General features: G+C 42.5%; 1 protein-coding gene across 1 annotated transcript in view; it reads left to right on the top strand.

The window, feature by feature from the left end:
* The window catches only part of CLASP1 (cytoplasmic linker associated protein 1), a 171773-nt gene that overhangs the window by 63888 nt on the left and 90067 nt on the right, over positions 1 to 17818 (top strand). Inside the window, exon 9 of the mRNA XM_082054938.1 lies at positions 17323 to 17475. Within this exon, the coding sequence (XP_081911064.1) occupies positions 17323 to 17475 (153 nt within the window). The remainder of the gene's footprint in view (positions 1 to 17322; positions 17476 to 17818) is intronic.

Genomic DNA, 17818 nt, shown 5'->3' with positions numbered 1-17818 from the left:
ACTGCCTGTGTTCTAGGCAGTAATTATCAGTGGGGCTTTGTGTCAGTGTGATGGAGTTTCCAGATGCTTGCAGGGATTAGTAGGTTCTAGTGTTTAAAAAAATTAACACAAAACTACTCTAAACCAAAGAAGGAATGGAAGTTTTCTGGCCCATCTACTCTGTTCTGCTTTTTAGTGAAGGCTTCATCAATTCAGTCTCCAGGTTGTGAAATGGAAGGAGTGCAATAGCAAGGCCTCGTGGAGCTTTGCATGGGAAAGCAAGCAAGGCAAACAGTTCAAAATGAGGCTAATTACAGCATTGACTTCTTATGACTGCCAGTATGTAAAGGTGGCATTGAAACTCAAGTTTCCCAGATAAAATACCTGATCTTGCTTGCTTTCCATCTCTGGAGCAAAGCTGAAAGTGAATCTAAATATAGTTGTCTGTAACGTGCTGTGCTTCACGTGTGCCAGTTCCTCTGTTTGTTAATTCTTCTGTAAGAGAAGGCAAGCACAGATGGCTGCTAAAGAGAACCAGATGATTTGCCAGCATGGTGGTGTGTTTGCAGGAGTGAGACTTGGACAGGCTTGAGGCTGCTTTATTGTCATTGCTTTTACTTCAAAACGGTAACTTTAAAAGTTGAAATTCCTTGGTTTTGTCCTCCTTTTTTTTAGTTTATGGTAGGATTTATTTGTGGGTTTTTCCATTTTAGCAAGATGCTTGTTGACTTTTCAGTCATTTATTGTTAAGGAGCCATTTTTGTTAGGTGTGGAGTCTAAATGTCAGTGGGACATGCATGAAGAAATTCAAAGGTAGGACATGCCTCAGTTCCATAAGGCCCTTAGGGGTTCTTCTTTCCATCGTGCCAGGCGGCAAGGACTCCTCATCCCTTCCCAGACCCTTTCCTTCAAACTGAGTAATGCCAAGAAGAGGCCCTCACCAGTGAGACAGTGTGAGTGTAGTTTCATCGTTTTAGCTCAATTGACTTAGCTTAGCTGGACCAAAAGCCCCCCAGGTGCTGGTTAATGTGCTGGGTAATGGTTCAGAGCTTGATTGCCTGGCTGGCTTGTGGCTCTTAAGCATAGACTCGAAAATCGGCAGCATCTGGGGAGCTAGGGGGCTGTGTTCAATATCCATTGAACCAGGTCGCTGCTTCAGGCTGCCACAGCAGTACAAATAGTAAATAGCCATTGTGTAACAGAATCGTTCAGTTCTGGTCTGGACAAAATAATAATTACTGCTACTTGGAAAGTGCTCCGTAATGGAGGTGAGTGATTCAGGTGGCTCAAGTGACCCAAGTGGTTGAATTGTGAGCCTCAGATGAACTGGACTGATCCTGCTCTTGTGTTCGGGGAGCCCCCAAAGCCTTTTCTCTCGAAATAGGCTGGTAGCTGATAAAGCAGTTGGTGATATACAAAGAATAATTATCCCTAGACAGAAATCTCTTCTAGGTTACCAGCAAAGACGGCAGTCCAGCAGGCCCCTCAAGCTGTAACTGGTACTTGCCTTCTCCAGAAATGCTGAAGGTTTATCTGCACACTGAACATGGAATTTGAGTTTAGGGATTTAATAAGACACTATTTTACCACGAATTTTATTCCTGTTTCTGAGTTTTGGCAGGTTCTGGAGGCAGGGTGCTGCTGACTGCTGGCTTACCCCTGTTTGGCTTTCAGTAACAGCTGTGGGCAGATGGCAGCAGTTTGAGTGCTCCCTGTTACTTGTGGTTAAACAACAAGGTGCCGGCAGTCTGTGTTGCATGTTAAAATTTACTGAATTGGGTGGAAAAAGTTATGTGGCTTTTTCTTTTGCAACCCAGTCTGCTGACATCTTCTGGTAGGCTGCTACTCATACACTTTTCTGTTTTCCTTTACTTCGTATCTCTGTAGACTATAGTCAGTTGGTCATGCTATTTTTTTAATATTAGTTCTTCACACTGACTCTTCAGATAGTCTAAGCAGTGCTTGGAAACAGTTGCTAATTATAAAAACTTGCTAATTTGGTGCTCATCTCTGCCTCCACTTTCACACCTCCTCTGTGCTATTACCACCTCCATACCTGATAGTGTTTGAGTCGTGGAGTTTGTGAGCATTTTTTAATGTGCTAACAGACAGTAATCCTGCCTGTCAAAGGGATTATTAACACTTAGTTAAATGTAGCATAACACTGACGTGGTCACTCTTTCTGCTTCTGATTTGTGAAAGTGTAATGCAACTGCATAACAGTCTGGAACCTGACTATTGCTCCTAAGCAGTACTATAATTTAAAAATATTTGCTTGGCAAGCTCCTTTTACTTGGTGAATGAGTAAATGGAAATGGTGAGTCTCTGCTCTCAAATGCCTTTTACAACTGGTTGAAGTTGTGTGTGCTTTGGGACAGATGTACTTGCAGGGCTGTGGGTCACTGTGAATACTCAGGTGAATAAGGCCAGAAGTTAAAGGTTCAAAAATTAAACTCTCAGATAAAGTCTGTATCTAGTTGTCATAATTTGAAGATTGATGTTAGTGTCTCTTTCAGTTAGTAAAAGGGAAGGTGTTCGTGTTGCCTGGATTCTTGATTTTGCTACACCATGTAGTACAAATAATAAATACAAACCACCAAAAATATATACTTGTGTTTAATACAAGTGCATAGCTTTGCACATCCAAGTGAGAGGTTATTGTGAAATGAATGATGTACAAGGATTGTTACTTTCCTTGTAGATTTTACTTTCCAGAGCCTATTTCCCTCTCCCAAAATGAACTCAGACAATGTACATCAAGTACCATATTAAGCTCTGTGCTGGCTACCTAGTTATATGCATTGCCTGACCACAGAGAGACCAAAAATAACCACTATGCTGCCAGTAAAAATCACTTAGTTGAGTGTCCTGCCTTTATCTGATCCCTGTTTTTCCCTTTTCTCAAAAAAATACCCCACTCAACTCCAAATTACCCCGCAAATTTAGAGTATAGATGGATGGTTCCTGGTAGCAGCCAAATGAAGATAATAACCTCATGAGCTTAATTTCCTGGTAGACTCTTTACAGTTGGCAGGAAAAGTTGCCAGGGTGTGGGATCTGTGTAGGTGATACCGAAACAGGTTGGCACTTCAAAAGAAGGATTTCACTGTGGTGGATAATCTACATGTTTCCAGCTGAGTAGTAAAAACCTATCAAAGTTTTAAGGTTTATGAGTTTAAGCTTTAGGGTGTGTTTTACATCCTAGAACTGAAAGGAACATAGGAGCTATTAATCTTAACATGCATTTTGTGATTTTTCTTTACTATTTGACACAGTATGTAACAAAACAGAAGCACAGTGATGTAATGGCGTCTGTGGTTCTCCTGGTGGCTTCTGCCTACAGCACGAGCAGGCTGAGGAAAAGGGGACAGCTTGTTTCTAGGAGCTGAGTCTTTATATGGACTACACTTGACAGCTTGCAATGTGGAATAAAGTGTAAATGTCATGTACAGAGGAAGTAGCTAGCTACAGGGCAGACACATCAATACAAGGAAGAAGAAGCTGCTAATTTGTCCCTTTGAGTTATCAATGCAGTGACCCTTCAGGGTGCAGATGTACGAAACTGTCTGTGCCAGCCAGACTTGCCTAAGGGAGAGGCAAGCTTTCCAAGCTCTTTGGAAAATCGTTCCTTATCTTAATGAAGTATTTTCTTTTTGTTTTTGACTTACCGACTCATTTCAAGTTTTGCGTGGAGGCAAGTGTGCCTGTGTGAAGCCAGAAGTCTATATAGATGGACATCAGTTGTATTTGGTTAACCTGCGAGACTGACATGGACATTTCCTTTGCATCTGCCTGGATTTGGGATTCCTTATGGATGTCCAGATCCAAGGTGTTATGTTTTGTGAATGCAAATGTGTGCTGTTGATGTTGCCTCACCTAATGATTTCGGTGTGTTTTCTGAACGAGGAAGGATGGTAAGACTTAAACCAACAGTGCTCACCACCTTGTCTGAATTTCATAGTACATCAGCTACTCTTAGGTTGATAGAGTCATCTGTGGAAAAAGTGTCACTGCTAAGGAAAGCTGAACATGGTGTGTGTGTGTTTGGTTTTGTTTTGTTTTTAAGCAATGATGAAAATGGCTAAGGCAGGCTCTGCAATGACTATTTTCATGTCTCCAATTCCATTTAGGTCACTATTTTGTGAAGTCTGTAATGGCTGTATCCTGAGTAAGATGTTTAACTGGCTTGTGATTAATATTTGTGTTCGTTGTGGTAGATGTGAATGATTCTGCTTGGCTTAACTTTCTTTCTTTAGGGCTGAGTTAAATTATATTACCTTGCATTTGCTGTGGGTTAAGAGCAGCAGAAGGGCTGTTACTGTGGCTCAGCTGGTGTCTTATAACTTGTTATACAGCAATAATTTGATCATGAGTTTGAGTCCTCAGGCACATTCATCCTTTGCTTTATTTGACAGACTCTGACCTTGTACCAGAGAAGATCTTTTGCCTTCTTGGAAGTATTATTATTCATAGCTTCCACCACCTCTTACCAAGTTTCGAACTTTGATTTAAGCCAAGTGACTAAGGTCAAAATCAGTCTGCTCTTAGTGCTTTTGTTAAGGTTTTCTTGTGGGTAAGCTGGTTGTGGAGTCAGGGTCAAGTGGTACAGGAGCTAGGTAGGAGAAACTGTTAGAATTCAGGTCAGATTAACTAAGGTTTTAATGGTCCATCACTGATCTTTTTCAGTAAGTAGCTTTATGTGGGGAAACTGATTTCTCTTATTCTTTCATGGATGTCACAGTTGTGGAAATAATATGTGCACAGGGAGGAAAACAGATTGATTACTGAAGAACCCAAATGACCAGATGTGGCATCAAAGTTAATAATTGAGTATCATTTGGGACCAACCTTCAGTCATGGCAGAAAATTTGGGGTTGTTGGGTGACAGGCTGAGGTTTTGGCTAAGTGAGGTGCAGAGACCTGAGGGTGACTGAGAAAGGATGCTGAGCTGTGAGGAGAAAGCGAATACCAGAACTGACAGAGCCAAATAAGAGAGGCAGGTTTATGTTAAACAGACTGATTAGGACACAAGTACTTGCATTTCTTTAACTGCCTTTTTTCTTTTAAAAAGAAGGGAGGAGGATCTTTGTGCTTATTTTTCCTGTATGTAAAGTCTGAATAACAGTAATTTTTTTTAACTGTGCTTTGACTGCATTATTTATATTGTAAGCTCTTTGGGAAAGATGCCTTTTTCTTTCTTTGTAGCACATTAGAGTCCTCCTGCTTGCTCAGGGCTTCACATTGCCTCTGAAATATGAATATTATATTTAATAGCCTAAAGTCATTAATGACAAAAGGAGTAAAATTTTTAACAGTGTCTTGACTCCACCTTTTTATTTCCCTTTCCCTCCCTCTGAATATGACTGCTTTATTTGCTATTCCTAATGATGATGTTTGTTTTTGGGGGAGGAATGTGGAGGGAAGGAGCTTAGATCTGTCCTTTGTTTTAAAGGAGCTGCAGCAGGGGGAAACAAGCTTTGGGAAAACAGAAGCCATGTTGACTGTTAATATTTTATAAGCTGTGACACATTTTTGGCTTTGGAGCCTTTTTCTCTTTGACTTTTTTCCTTGAGGCAATGGTTTGTTTAAAATGCAGCTTTCAAGGGTAGGTGAAGAGGGCCCAAGAAACTGATGTGTCTCAGGAATTGAAGTTTTCCACTTGTCGATCAGGAATTCAGATTGTACTTTTATTTGAAGTCATATGAATCATGAGTGGTTTTTTGCTTCTGTTTCCACTATGTGTCAAAAAATGGAAATAATCCTATCCAGATCATACAGAAATAAATCTGTGGAAAGTTAATATTAGAAGTAAGCATTATTGAAAATCCGTAGTAACTGAACAAAGTTACTGGACAAGCATTTTTCACTAAGAGTAAAGCATACCTTATTGTTCTCAGGCTGGGTGCTTTTTTTATTTCCAAACTAGTCATTAGAGTCCAAAATGTTTTCATAATCTGTTATCTGCTGGTTTCTACTTTTGCTTTAAAAAAATACACATTTTCAAGGTTACCGTTGAAATCACTGATCCTCTTGTGTGGTCTCGCTGCTTTTTTTACAGTGCTTCTGGGAAACGTAGAATGCTCATTATTTAGTTGCCATTTTTTTAATCCCCAGTGTCTCAAAAGAGAACAAACAAAGGTGGCTTGATTGATGGCAGACCATTGCTGCTTCTGTGCCAATGCCTGCCAAATTTGATGTGATGCTGATCTGAGCTCTGGCTGTAGTTGAACCTACAGAAGCTGGTGTGGCTGCAGACTTTGGCACTGGCCTGATGGTGCTGAAGTGTGGTTTGTAAGATATTTTGCGTGTGACTTATCGAAGCCAGGCTCTGCTTGTTTGCACAGAGGTGAATTGAGGTGGGGGGGCGGGGGGGGGCAAGAATCCAGCTCGGAGTGTTAGCTTTATTAGTTAGAGTAGGCAGAAACTTTTGGGTTTTAATGCATCAGGAGAGTGCTGATGCAGCCACTCATTGCTACTAAATACTCCCAGAGCAAGAGTCAGCATCAGTCCCTGCCTTTGCCTTCTGCCACTTGGGTGGTGTGGTTAGAACACTTGCCTGTGAGGAAGCATTTATAAAGCAGCAGCATTTCCTTATGGTAGAAGTACCTGGTCATAACTGCTGTAGTAGATCCATGTAGGGTGCAGAGTCACTGCCCGTTGCTCCCCGGTCTTTCTTTCATGGTGCTGCTTTTGTCTCATACACCTGCGGTTTTAGATGTTCTTATCTCAAGATTATTGCCCCATTGAGCATTTTACAGTATTTTAAATGGTTATCTAGTTAAAGTATATTAATTATGCATCAGGCCAGGCATTCTGGGTGGGAGTCATTGGTGTGTAATGTGCATAACATAGTTTTTGCAGCTGTGGTACCTATATTCTTGCATTAGCCTTTAACCGGGCAGAGGAACGTCTCAGGACAGCAGCCCTGGCCCCTGTTTTCTGTGACTGTGTAGGAGATAGCCTTGACAGCCTTGTTTTTTTTGTTTGTTTTTTTGTGTGTGTGTGTGGTGTTTGTTGTTGTTGTTTTGTGGGTTTTTGTTTTGGGTTTTTTTTTCTTTGTTTTGTTTTTTTTTTTTCCCCTTTTGTTTATGGATAACTGCACATGTTTCTTGGCTCAGAGGGGACTCCTTGGAAAGTTTAGGATGCCCCACCATCTCATAGGGTGGTCATCCCCTGGCAAATGCAAAGTACTGGGCAGCATGTTGCCCCTTTTACTGATTGTAAATACACCTAAACAAAGGTCTTGACAGGGCTGGTGCTAACTTCCACGGGTCCCCACAACACATCTTACTGGCTTAATGTCACTGACCCAGCTGTCCTGTGAGAGCTGTCCCAAAAGGGAACAAGGCTGCAGTTTGGCATTTTGATCTCCTTGTAGGTATTTCTAGAAAGCTTTCTGCTGCAGGAATTTTGTGGAGTATTAGGGTTTGCACCAGGGAGGATGTTCTGTGGTGGCTGGAAGTGGGATCTCCTGCAGCATTTCTGGCCACCCCCTCCCCCCCTCTGCAATGTGCTCTGAGTAAATGAAGGCAGTAAGATGCTTTGGGCCATTTTAGAATCGTAGAATAGCATCACAGAATCATTTTAGCTGGAAGAGACCCTCAGGATCATTGAGTCGAGCCATAACCTAACCTAACTCTGGCACTAAACCATGTCCCTAAGAACCTCGTCTAAACACCCTTTAAACCCCTCCAGAGATGGTGACTCTACTACTTCCCTGGGCAGCCTGTTCCAATGCCTGACAACCCTTTCCATGAAGAATTTTTTCCTAACAATCTAAACTTCCCCTGGTGCAACTTGAGGCCATTTCATCTCATCCTTTCACTTGCTACTTGGGAGAAGAGACCAACACCCTCCATATACTACAACTTCCTTTCAGGTAGTTGCAGACAGCAATAAGGTCTCCCCTCAGCCTCCTTTTCTCCAGGCTGAACAGCCCCAGTTCCCTCAGCTGCTCCTCATCAGGCTTGTGCTCCAGGACCCTCACCAGCTTTGTCACCTCCTCTGCACTCTCTCAATGTCTGTCTTAGGATGAGGGGCCCAAAACTGAACACAGGATTCAAGGTGTGGCCTCCCCAGCACTGAGTACAGTGGCACAATCACTTCTCTAGTCCTGCTGGCCACGCTATTTCTGATACAAGCAAGGATGCTGTTGGCCTTTTTGGCCACCTGGGCACACTGCTGGCTCATATTCAGCCAGCTCTCAATCAACACCACCGGATCCCTCCCTGCTGGGCATCTTTCCAGGCAGAAAACAGCATTTTGTAACAGTGCTTTGTCCTAAAAATGTTAGGGTGCTCTTTCCTTCCTAATACAGCTCTCCATGGTAGTTGTCAATGCTTTACACCTCCGTATGCTGTGCATGTAGAAAACGAGCAGCCCTTCAGGAAGCAATAAGTGGTAGCAATACAAAATGCAATTTCCTTTCGCTGACAATGATGTGTTAGGGCAGTCTAATCTAGGTGAGCTCCGCTTGTGGTAATTACTGTCATGGGCAGAGGGATTTGTGTGTGGGATGCCAGTTGGGGAGTGCGGGCTGGAGGAGATGCCTCCTCCGATGATGTCATGGCAACAGATGGAGTTAATAGCTGGAAACCTCAACCTGGTCCATGGGGCTGGAGGCACCTGATTGCTCTGCACACTGTGCTCCTGTCCTTTGCAAGTGAAATGCACTTGTCTGTTTAAAGGCTTCAGATTCTTGGTATGTTTCTTAATTCACTCATATAGGATATAGACAGCCCAAGTAAGACAAACCTTCACCTATTGGTTGCCCAGCTATCTGCATTCTATGTGGGTTTTGGCAATTTAGACCCAAGTTGTTGCCAGCATCTGGGAGCTTGGTTTAGGACTGGCTTTGATAGTTGTTTCCCTGTAGCATTGCTGGGTACCAACCTTGTGAAATACAGAAAATTCAACTGCAAGTGTTGCTAAGCTTCAAGCAGACTGTCAAGAACAACTAAATTAAAACATTTTTTTTCTAATATCTTGTGGATGTGATTTATAGTTTCTCCATGCCACTTGCAAATGTCCTTTTTCAAATATGCATAAAACAGTTTTGAAGGTAATATTGGGAAAAATCAAGTATTTGGGACACTACTCACACCTTTAGTAGGAGGGAGCAAAAGTGATTTAGGATAAAGAATGGAACCTAATCCAGATTCTAGCAATGCCCTGAAGTTTTCACACCCTTGAGATTTCCCTCAGCAACTCTGTTTGCTCACATATTAAAATAATAACAAATACTTCTAGCTGCTATGGAATGACTGTGCCTTTTAATCACATTTGTATCATTTTTGGAACAAGTACACTGTGTAAGGTCAACCACAGCCCCTGGCAAGGCAAGCTGTGGGTGTGGTGTGGATGACCAGTAGCTGGATCTTGCTGATTTTGCCCATTTTACCCTCTGCCTGCAGTTCTGACAGTTTTCCAGCAAGTGTCAAGAGCTGGCAAAAGCCTGGAGGTGAGGAGGAGAAAGGTTTGTTACTCACTTTTCATCCCAACCATGTGTATGTGTGGAGATGGTGCCTGAGGGAGCTCCTGTGCTGCTGCAGAATTGAATTTTGTTGTCTTGTGAACAAAGGCAGAAGAATTTGCTTTCTTTAATTATTTAGGCAAATAATCATGTAAAATGTTACTAAGGCTGAGGAGAAACCTCAACATTGGCACTGTGCAGCACAGAGGATTGATATTAAAATGGAAAACTGGTTGCTTTTTTTGTTGTTTATGAATCAACAAACACTTTCCTGTGTCTATACCAGTCCTGCAATAGGCTGTTAATTCCTTTAGGTCTGGAAGAAGATATTTCCTGACTCTGAAAGATCCCCCTGGTCCATCCTGCATAAATAGCCTTTCTCATTGACTGGTATCTCTAGGGCTCAGGGTATATGACCCACTTTGCGTTCTTATCTGTGAAGACTGTGCTGATGAGAGCACAGTGAGGAGGGGGTGATGTCTGCGATGGGGGCTGCTGCTGGCGTGCTTCCACCCGGTGCCACGTAAAGGGCATTTTCAAGGGTCTAGAACAAAAAAGGGACAGCACTGCCAAGTGCAGTCAGCAGGGAAAGCTGTTGCAGCAAAACACAGAAATAGCGCCTTGTTGCGGAGCGTTTAATAGAGTGAAATAATTAGTGTGTTTGTGGAAGGCTGTGATGGGAGATAATAGTGTATCTGTATGAATAGCCTGGCTGGGAGTGGTGGAGGGTACCCTGGTGATGAACCTCTGGGTGAGAGGAGGGTGCAGGTTGGGTTGGTAAAGGCTGGCTTTTCTCAAATTGAAACTCTATGGAAACATCTGGGGTTTTGGGGTAGGTGTGGTTTTATTTCCAAGGTATGGGTTATGGATTTCTTGATGCTCTAGAGGTGTGGAGGAAAGCTGTGTGGCTGGCTGGAAAGGGCACTGTGGGAATTTTGTATTTCCAAGGATGACTCTGGGGAAAACAAATCCTTATCTTCTTGTTTTCTCAATCATTCTGCCTTGTATGCATGTCTGTACCTGTCTCTCAATTTTTTAACTTGATTTTTTTAAATCTTCCTGGGGCGAGGGCTGTGTTTGTGCAGCTCCTAGCACAGGGGCTTGTGATTCTTGTTTAGGTGTCTATATGAACCTGTACTGTACAGAACTGATGAATTCTGGCTGCTTTAATGGATTTTATCTCAACTCTTGGTGCTTTTATGAATTCTTTGCGCTGTAAAGCTTGTGTTTGAGCTGATGCTCTTTCACTCAGTATCAACTATTTTGTTGTCTCCTGTTGCTACCTATTTTTACAAAACTTGTAGGAATGTGAAACCTTTCTACCACTCCTCTTCCAAATGTACTTATATCTAATGGAACCTTTTGTATTGCTAAAAACTGTCTGAATGACAATTTCACACACTCTTAAAAATTTTCATTTCCAGGTGTTAGTTTCATGAACCACTTTCTGAGAGGCACTTTGATGTATTTGTAGTTGTGTTAATGTTTGTATGCTGCTATAGAGTGCATGCTGTGGCTTGTTAACAAGATAATATTGTCAACCTTATGGTTTTAAATGTCAGCCTTATGGTTTAAAATCCTTTTTATTTGTTTCTTGTTTTCAAGTCTTCATCGCTTTTGGTCTCAAGGTTCCACACAGCCATTGTGGATATGATTTAAATTGGAGCTATCTGATTTCAGGGTTGAAAATTACAAAATTCCTCAGAAAAGTAACCTGGATTGCTCATGATTTGCATGGTTTCTCGTGTTAGTTTTCTGCAGGAAGATTTTGTTTGGTTGATCGGGCCAGTCCTTGAGCACAGATTTTGAGTGCTGCCGGGGCTATTGTTTATTCTTTCTGGTAGAAGTTGGTATTTGCTTTCCATATGCAGACAGCGTCTGCTGTTGGATGTGGTCAGGCCAGGGTCTACATCTAATTCCTTAATTAACTATATCATATTGCAATTGGTTTAATAACAGAAGTGTGCTTTGTTTATTATTACTGCTATGGCCTGGTTGTTCTTCTGCTTACAGATGGATGGCAGACATCAGTTTTCTGAAATTGTGGTGGCGGTATGCTTGGGACTGAGCGAAATGTCTATCAGAACAGCTACCTGTCCGTGTACATAGGATGTATTTGGAGCAGAAAACAATTCCAAGTGTTATTTCTTTCAGGAATCTTTTTTCCCTTTGGCAGCTGAAGACTTGTTAGATTATGAGTAGTCCAATTAGCTTGTAATTAGACAGAATGAGGCAGAAGCCAAGAAGACGAGCATCGTTTTTCATTACGGTGGAAACCATGAGGGTGGTGAAAGGATTATTAAAATAAGAAACAAACCTGGCATGATGTTCTTGGGTTGGGTCACGAAGTATCCCCTTACCTGTGGCTGATGGCACCCATGTTGCTTGTATTGATTACGATCATTATATACATATATACATTGTCTAGACTGACTTAGTAAAAATCTTTATTAAGACGACCAACTCCCACCCACAGTTACACATATGCTGGTTTAAAAAGGGCAATGTATGTGAAACAGGAAAAGGAAGCCAAGGTAATAGTGATCTGTGTGTCCTTGCAGACTCTATCATTAGGCTGGCTTGGTCCTGGTGAGCCCTTGAAGGGTGCCCTGCTGAGGTTAGGTTTTTGGGAATTCACTTGAAAGCTGGTTGTGAAGGTTGTTGGGATGGTTCATGGAATTCTACTGAAAGGTTGCAGCAGCATGGGCTGGAACTGGAGCTGGTGCCTGGTTCAACCAGAGAGAAGTGGACCCAAGGGGAACAAAGGTGGTGGGTGGCACTGGGGGGTTGACTGGGGTCCCTGAGCCCAAGCAGGTGGTGTTCTAAAGTCTCAAAACTGTGTGCCTGGCATGGAGGGTGGGGAAAGAGAGGCTGGGGCCAGGAGAGAGCGGCTGGGCATCTGTGGGAGGTGGCTGAGCAAGAAACCTGAACGATGTGCTGTGCCTGCATACTTCTCATGGCTGTGTCTCCTTCGTTTTTTAAACACTTAATCCTACTGAGGAGCTTATATGTGTCCCTTTATCTTCAGTGGGTTCATAAATTAGTTTTCCTGGAGAAACCTGTGTTGGAGCTGTGCAGGCTTGCAGCTAGGCCATGCGTGATTTTGGTGTGTGCTAATGGGAGGAGGCATTTAACCTCAGCTGATTCTGTCACGCTTGGAGGCTGGTGGGACACCCTCAGAGAGGACTGAACTGTGCCTTGTGTCCTTCAGGAGTCACAGCTAGAGATGGGGGTGCCAGACATTGGCCTTTGGGGAGGACATGGGCTGAGGTGTCCAAGGGGTGTTTGTCTCAAAAACATTAGCCAAAGCATGTGGGGTTGTGTCTGGTAAAAAAGAGTAAGGAGAAGTGTACCCCATGTTCTTTGGCATTGGTGGGGTTGCCTGTGCATGTTCTAGGCTTTTTTACAGGGATCTTCATGGAGCTGGGCTTTGCCCACCTGGTAGGAGTTGAGTGTGGGGTTTTGATGCCTTGAAGTATATGTCAGCTTCAGCAGCTGTGTGTCTGCTCCAGGTGCAGGACACCATGTGGTGGGTGGAGAGGCAGGTTTCTCTGGTGCCATCCATCTTCATCTGCACCTGAAAGAGGGATTCTCTTGAGAGAGATGTCAGTGATACTTGCAAATTGTATCCATCATGCATACTTCAGCTGCACTGATGCTTGGAGGTGGGACATAAAAATTGGCACAACGGGGCCAAAACAAGTTTAGTACCTTGTACAGTTGGGCCTCTTTGCTAGGAACAGACATGATTGTAAGCTTTTTTCCCCCCAATGTGTTGTCACTACAGAGTACCTATCTTCTCTAAAGCTTACAGACAAATAACTAAAGGTTTTGAGTCTGACATTGTAAAGTATTTAAAAGCCACAAAGCATCTCCTTTCATTGCAAAGGAAATCTGAGACTCAGTTGCTTTGCTTTGAAAGGTCTCAGGCTGGTGGTTCAGGAAGGGGAAGCGCTGGCCCTCACTAACTGTGGCTTCTGAAAAACAAGCACGGTCTCTTCTCCCCATTTTACACCTTGCCCAGACCTGAAGGGGTTACGTTTTAAAATGAATAATGACTAAATTTATTCGTCATGGACAAACGATGACAGCTGTTGAGATGCTCCTGTTAGCGCTTCCCAGGGGATGAAGTCAGGCTGGTTCCTAGCGTAAGCCAGCCCAGCCAGGCAGACTCAGCTCGTCTTCAGCCCGGATTGTTTGTCCTGAGTTCCCCTCGCTAGCAAGGTATTTCCTTCTTAGAGTGAACTGAAGTTTCCTGGGCTGAAATGGGTGTTGATGAGAATCCTGCAGAGCTGCAGTCGTAGTAGAGAGGACTGAAGCTGTAGCTGTTTAAATCCACGTGTGAAGACGGCATGCTTAATGAATACGAGGGGCAATGATTGATTATGTCCTGGACTGAAAGCCGCGGCGCTCTGTGAAGCACTGTTACATCTGGGCACGCTATGGAAAATATGAAGGAATGTTGAGGAAGCTTATTTGCAGAAGGATATGTACTTGTAAGCAATTTTTGTTTTCTTCTTAAATAACGTAGAGGAATTGAGAAATGTAAAGCAAATGGTGTTCTCTGTTTCTCTGAGATAGCAGAGTGGTGAGCAGACAAAGGCCTCTTTTATAAGGGCATGTCTCCGACAGAGAGTACTACATGGCCCTTGTAAATGGGCACTGGGGGGTCTTGGGATGGGAGAACATCAATGGTTATTTAATGTTAGAACGTGGCACTGATTCTGCTTCAGTGCACCTCTGTTGGAGTCATGAGTTACACCCATGCTGAATTTACTGCCTTGTGATTTGCAGATAGGCTGCAAAAAATGTGAACCTAGTTCAAATTATTTTTGTGAACAGGAGTCAATGAATGGAGAAAAAAAAAGGCTTTTTTAATGGTAATGTATAGTAGCTTGTTTTCCTCTTATTTTCCGTACTCCCATGTTCAGGTTTCTTTCTGTTCTTTGTTTCTCTTTCTGTCCTGCACACGTGCTGCTGGAAGACTTGATGTGCAGTTCAGAATGTGGCGCTGTCATTCTGCACTGCTCAGAGGAGAAAATGCTCTTGGGTTATTGAGGGGATATCCTGATTTGATAAATATGTAATGCTTCGTTTGTAGGCTTAATGAAAAGGAAGATGTGATTGTAATTCAGACATCCCCAGACCGTAGGCTGGTTAGTTTTTTGGAATGTTGTTTTGTACCTAAAGCTCAGAAAAGCCTGTTTTACACTGAAATGGTAGTTGATATAACTGCTAAAAGACTATAGGAGTTTGTTCCTTTTAATACATTTTTTTTCTGAATTTTTCTTGATTATACAAAATAGCAAACCACACCCTCTTCTCCTTTCAGAGGAGCTTTAAAAATGCAGATACAAGGGGAAGTGAGTTAACTGAGACTGCATATAGATAGAGTGAAATGCCGCTGATGGAGAATTTTATTACCAGATGAAAGTGGTTTTGAAGCAATAGTGTCTTTTATTTTTTAAATATGACTGACTTTCTCTTGGCTGGTAATATTTGTATCACAAATAGTCATTTGCTTAAGATCTAGATGAGCTTTTGAAGTAAATGCAATTGGGGCAAATTTTGCTCACAAGTTTTTGTATTCAAAGTCTGTGCAAGTCTTTCTGCATCACTTAAACCCCTTTCTAGATGCTTCAGAGATTATAACTTTTAAAGTCTGTTTTGATCTGCCATGACCTTCTGTGTAACTCTCACCAAACGACGTTTTTTAAACAGTTCGTCTTTGAACTAGACTGTATCTTTCATGAAAAAACCCTCGATGTTGCTTTTTAAGAACTGCCTGTGGTAGAATTCTATGGGTGATACCTCCTAACCTCACAGGGAACCAGTCCTGTGATTATTGCAAAAAACTGGGGGGGGGGGGGGGGAAGATAGGGAATCTCAGAACTTAATTTGTTTTTAACCTCCAGCCAGTGGCCTTATTGTATATTTTTCTATTAGGTGAGAAACAATAAATCACACTGGAAAACTACATTAATAAATCTTGAGTTGCTGTGTTAACACAGAATATAATGAAGCAACTTCTTAAGAATCTGGCCAGGCTAAACAGTCCCCTGCAGTGAATTTTCATTTAATTTAATTTAAAACATATTTTCCAGTCCTTTAATCATTCTCCTAGTTGTTCCCTGAGCTCTTTTCAAATGTTTTTTCATTACCTATGTCAGAACATGACCAGTGTCCGCAGGGAGGTAGCACGGCAGCCTTAGGGCATGGTGTTAGAGAGCCCACATCCTAAATGTGGTGTATGTTCTTTTCCTTAGGTGTGTGACCTCAAATTCCTTGATGTTAAAGTTCACATTTGCCTGAACAACAGTCCGAGTACCCATTATTATATTAACCTTTTCCTTTAGATGTTGTGTTTGTTTTTTTTTTTCCTAGCCCTTTCCTGTATTCTAAGACTTCTTGAGCATCAGAATTAAAGGGAGATATGTCCTTGGTCACTTTTCTTAACTTGTTGGATGCAGTTGCCTACCTGCCATTCCAGTGTTGTGTTGTGATTGGAGTGTGGTATCATGTGCACAGGTGCATACTGGAAATGTGGGGTTGGGGTTTTTAGATGACTTGTGACAGTTCTCCTTTGTCCAACTGCTAATAAGCAAATACCACATTGGGCAGGGAAAACTCCTTAAGGCTGTTGGGCTGAGGACAGTACAGGCTTTTCTTTCTGTTCTTCTGCCTCCCCTAGAATATGTCTTTACTGTTATCAATTTATTTTCTCACTTTCAGAAAGCTCAACCTGCATTGAATTTCACTCAGTGTCTAACTAGGAGCCTGTATTTGTTACTAGATACTCCCGGGTGCTTTCCTGAACGGGGATGGATTAAAGCATCTGCATGAGTATTTGCCAAGTGAAATTTTGCAAAGCAGATATTCCTGAGATGGTGAAGAGTGCATGTGTACCCTGGTCTGTTGGAGGGGGATGGACATGAAGCGGGTCTCCAATCTTGAATGAAGTGTTAGTGGGAAGAAGCTTAAGTGATGGGGACTGAGATGGCTTTTCTGGCCTCAATAAATAATGTGCACCATCTATGTCAGCTGTACAAACACTCTCTCACCTTTCAACCAAAGGCTGTTTTTTAAAGTGGATTAACTAATCTGTGTAAAACTGCAATATAAGCACTACTATGGAATTGGAATGACCTTCAGGGAGAATCCAAGTGACTCTAATTCATTTTAAGTTAATTTATGTTCATGTTTGGAGGTAGAGGCTGTAGTTCCCTTTGGATGTACCCAGAGGGTTCAGTAAGTTTTAATACACCTTCTATTTAGAGTTTTTATGAGTTTGAGGTCAGTATTTCTATTTGCTTGTAAAGAATCTCTAGTGATCATTTAAAAAGTTAAAGTGGATTTGTAGTTCTGGATGGGTCTGTAACTGTCTAGAGTTTATCAACAACATGGGTGTTGCCATGTGGTTTTCTGAGGTTACCCTGTTTATTCTTGATCTAATGTGGGCAGCTGGCAGGGTGTGATGGGGCAGCTTGTGCTGCCTGATCCCTGTCACACCTGGACCTTGGTTTTGCTCCAGCCTAAGGCAAAACAGCTCTCAGAGGCATCAACATAGATAGTCCATAGACATCCCAAGTATTGTCTGTAACTTGTATCTTTCTGCTCTAGATTTTAAGTTTGTTCTTTTTACCTGAATGCATTCATAGAAAGCGTTTATAAAATCAGTGTCTGCAGTAGCAAAGAATTGGGTTTGGTGGTCATTTGTGAATAACCAGATTTCTAGCATGAGGATGCTGCCGAGATGAGAGCTGGCAGAGCAGACCTGAGCAGGCAACATGTTTGTCATCGCATGGGTGTGTTCCCTGGGATGTCCCTTTGCTTCATTTGACTTACCGCCGAGTGTGCTCTTTTTTTGGCAGATAAAATTTTTGATGATGAAGACTCCGTGGATGGGAACAGACCTTCCTCAGCTAGCTCCTCTACATCTTCAAAGGCCCCTGCAAACTCGCGCAGAGTTGGGATGGGGACTACACGCAGACTTGGCTCTGCAGCTCTGGGCTCCAAGTCTTCAAGTAAGCTGATAGCATATATGAATTGACTTTTGTGCAAAGTATTTATGTGTTTGAGCTTATTGTGCAAGAACTTACAGACTGGCCCCCAGGATCAGTAACAAATTTTCCCCTATGAAATCATTGTGTGTATGTTGTCTGTATGCCACAAACAAACTTCAGTAGGATGAATCTCCAAGCAGTCCCCACATCCCTGTGATGTGTTTTGCATCTGTGAAAGGTTGGACCTGTGCAGTTGTGCACCGAGGGGTACGACTAAATCATGTCAATGTTGCAGTCCATAGGTTTTTGCCTTTACAGCTGCAACTCTAGTTGAACTGAGGCAGGCTGCTTACAGCTCCACACT

The sequence above is a fragment of the Streptopelia decaocto genome, assembly GCF_964273445.1.
Source record: "Streptopelia decaocto genome assembly, chromosome: 6".
NCBI classification, from domain to species: domain Eukaryota; kingdom Metazoa; phylum Chordata; class Aves; order Columbiformes; family Columbidae; genus Streptopelia; species Streptopelia decaocto.
Note: the sequence above shows the minus strand (reverse complement) of the source record. Positions and strands in the feature narration are given on the sequence as shown.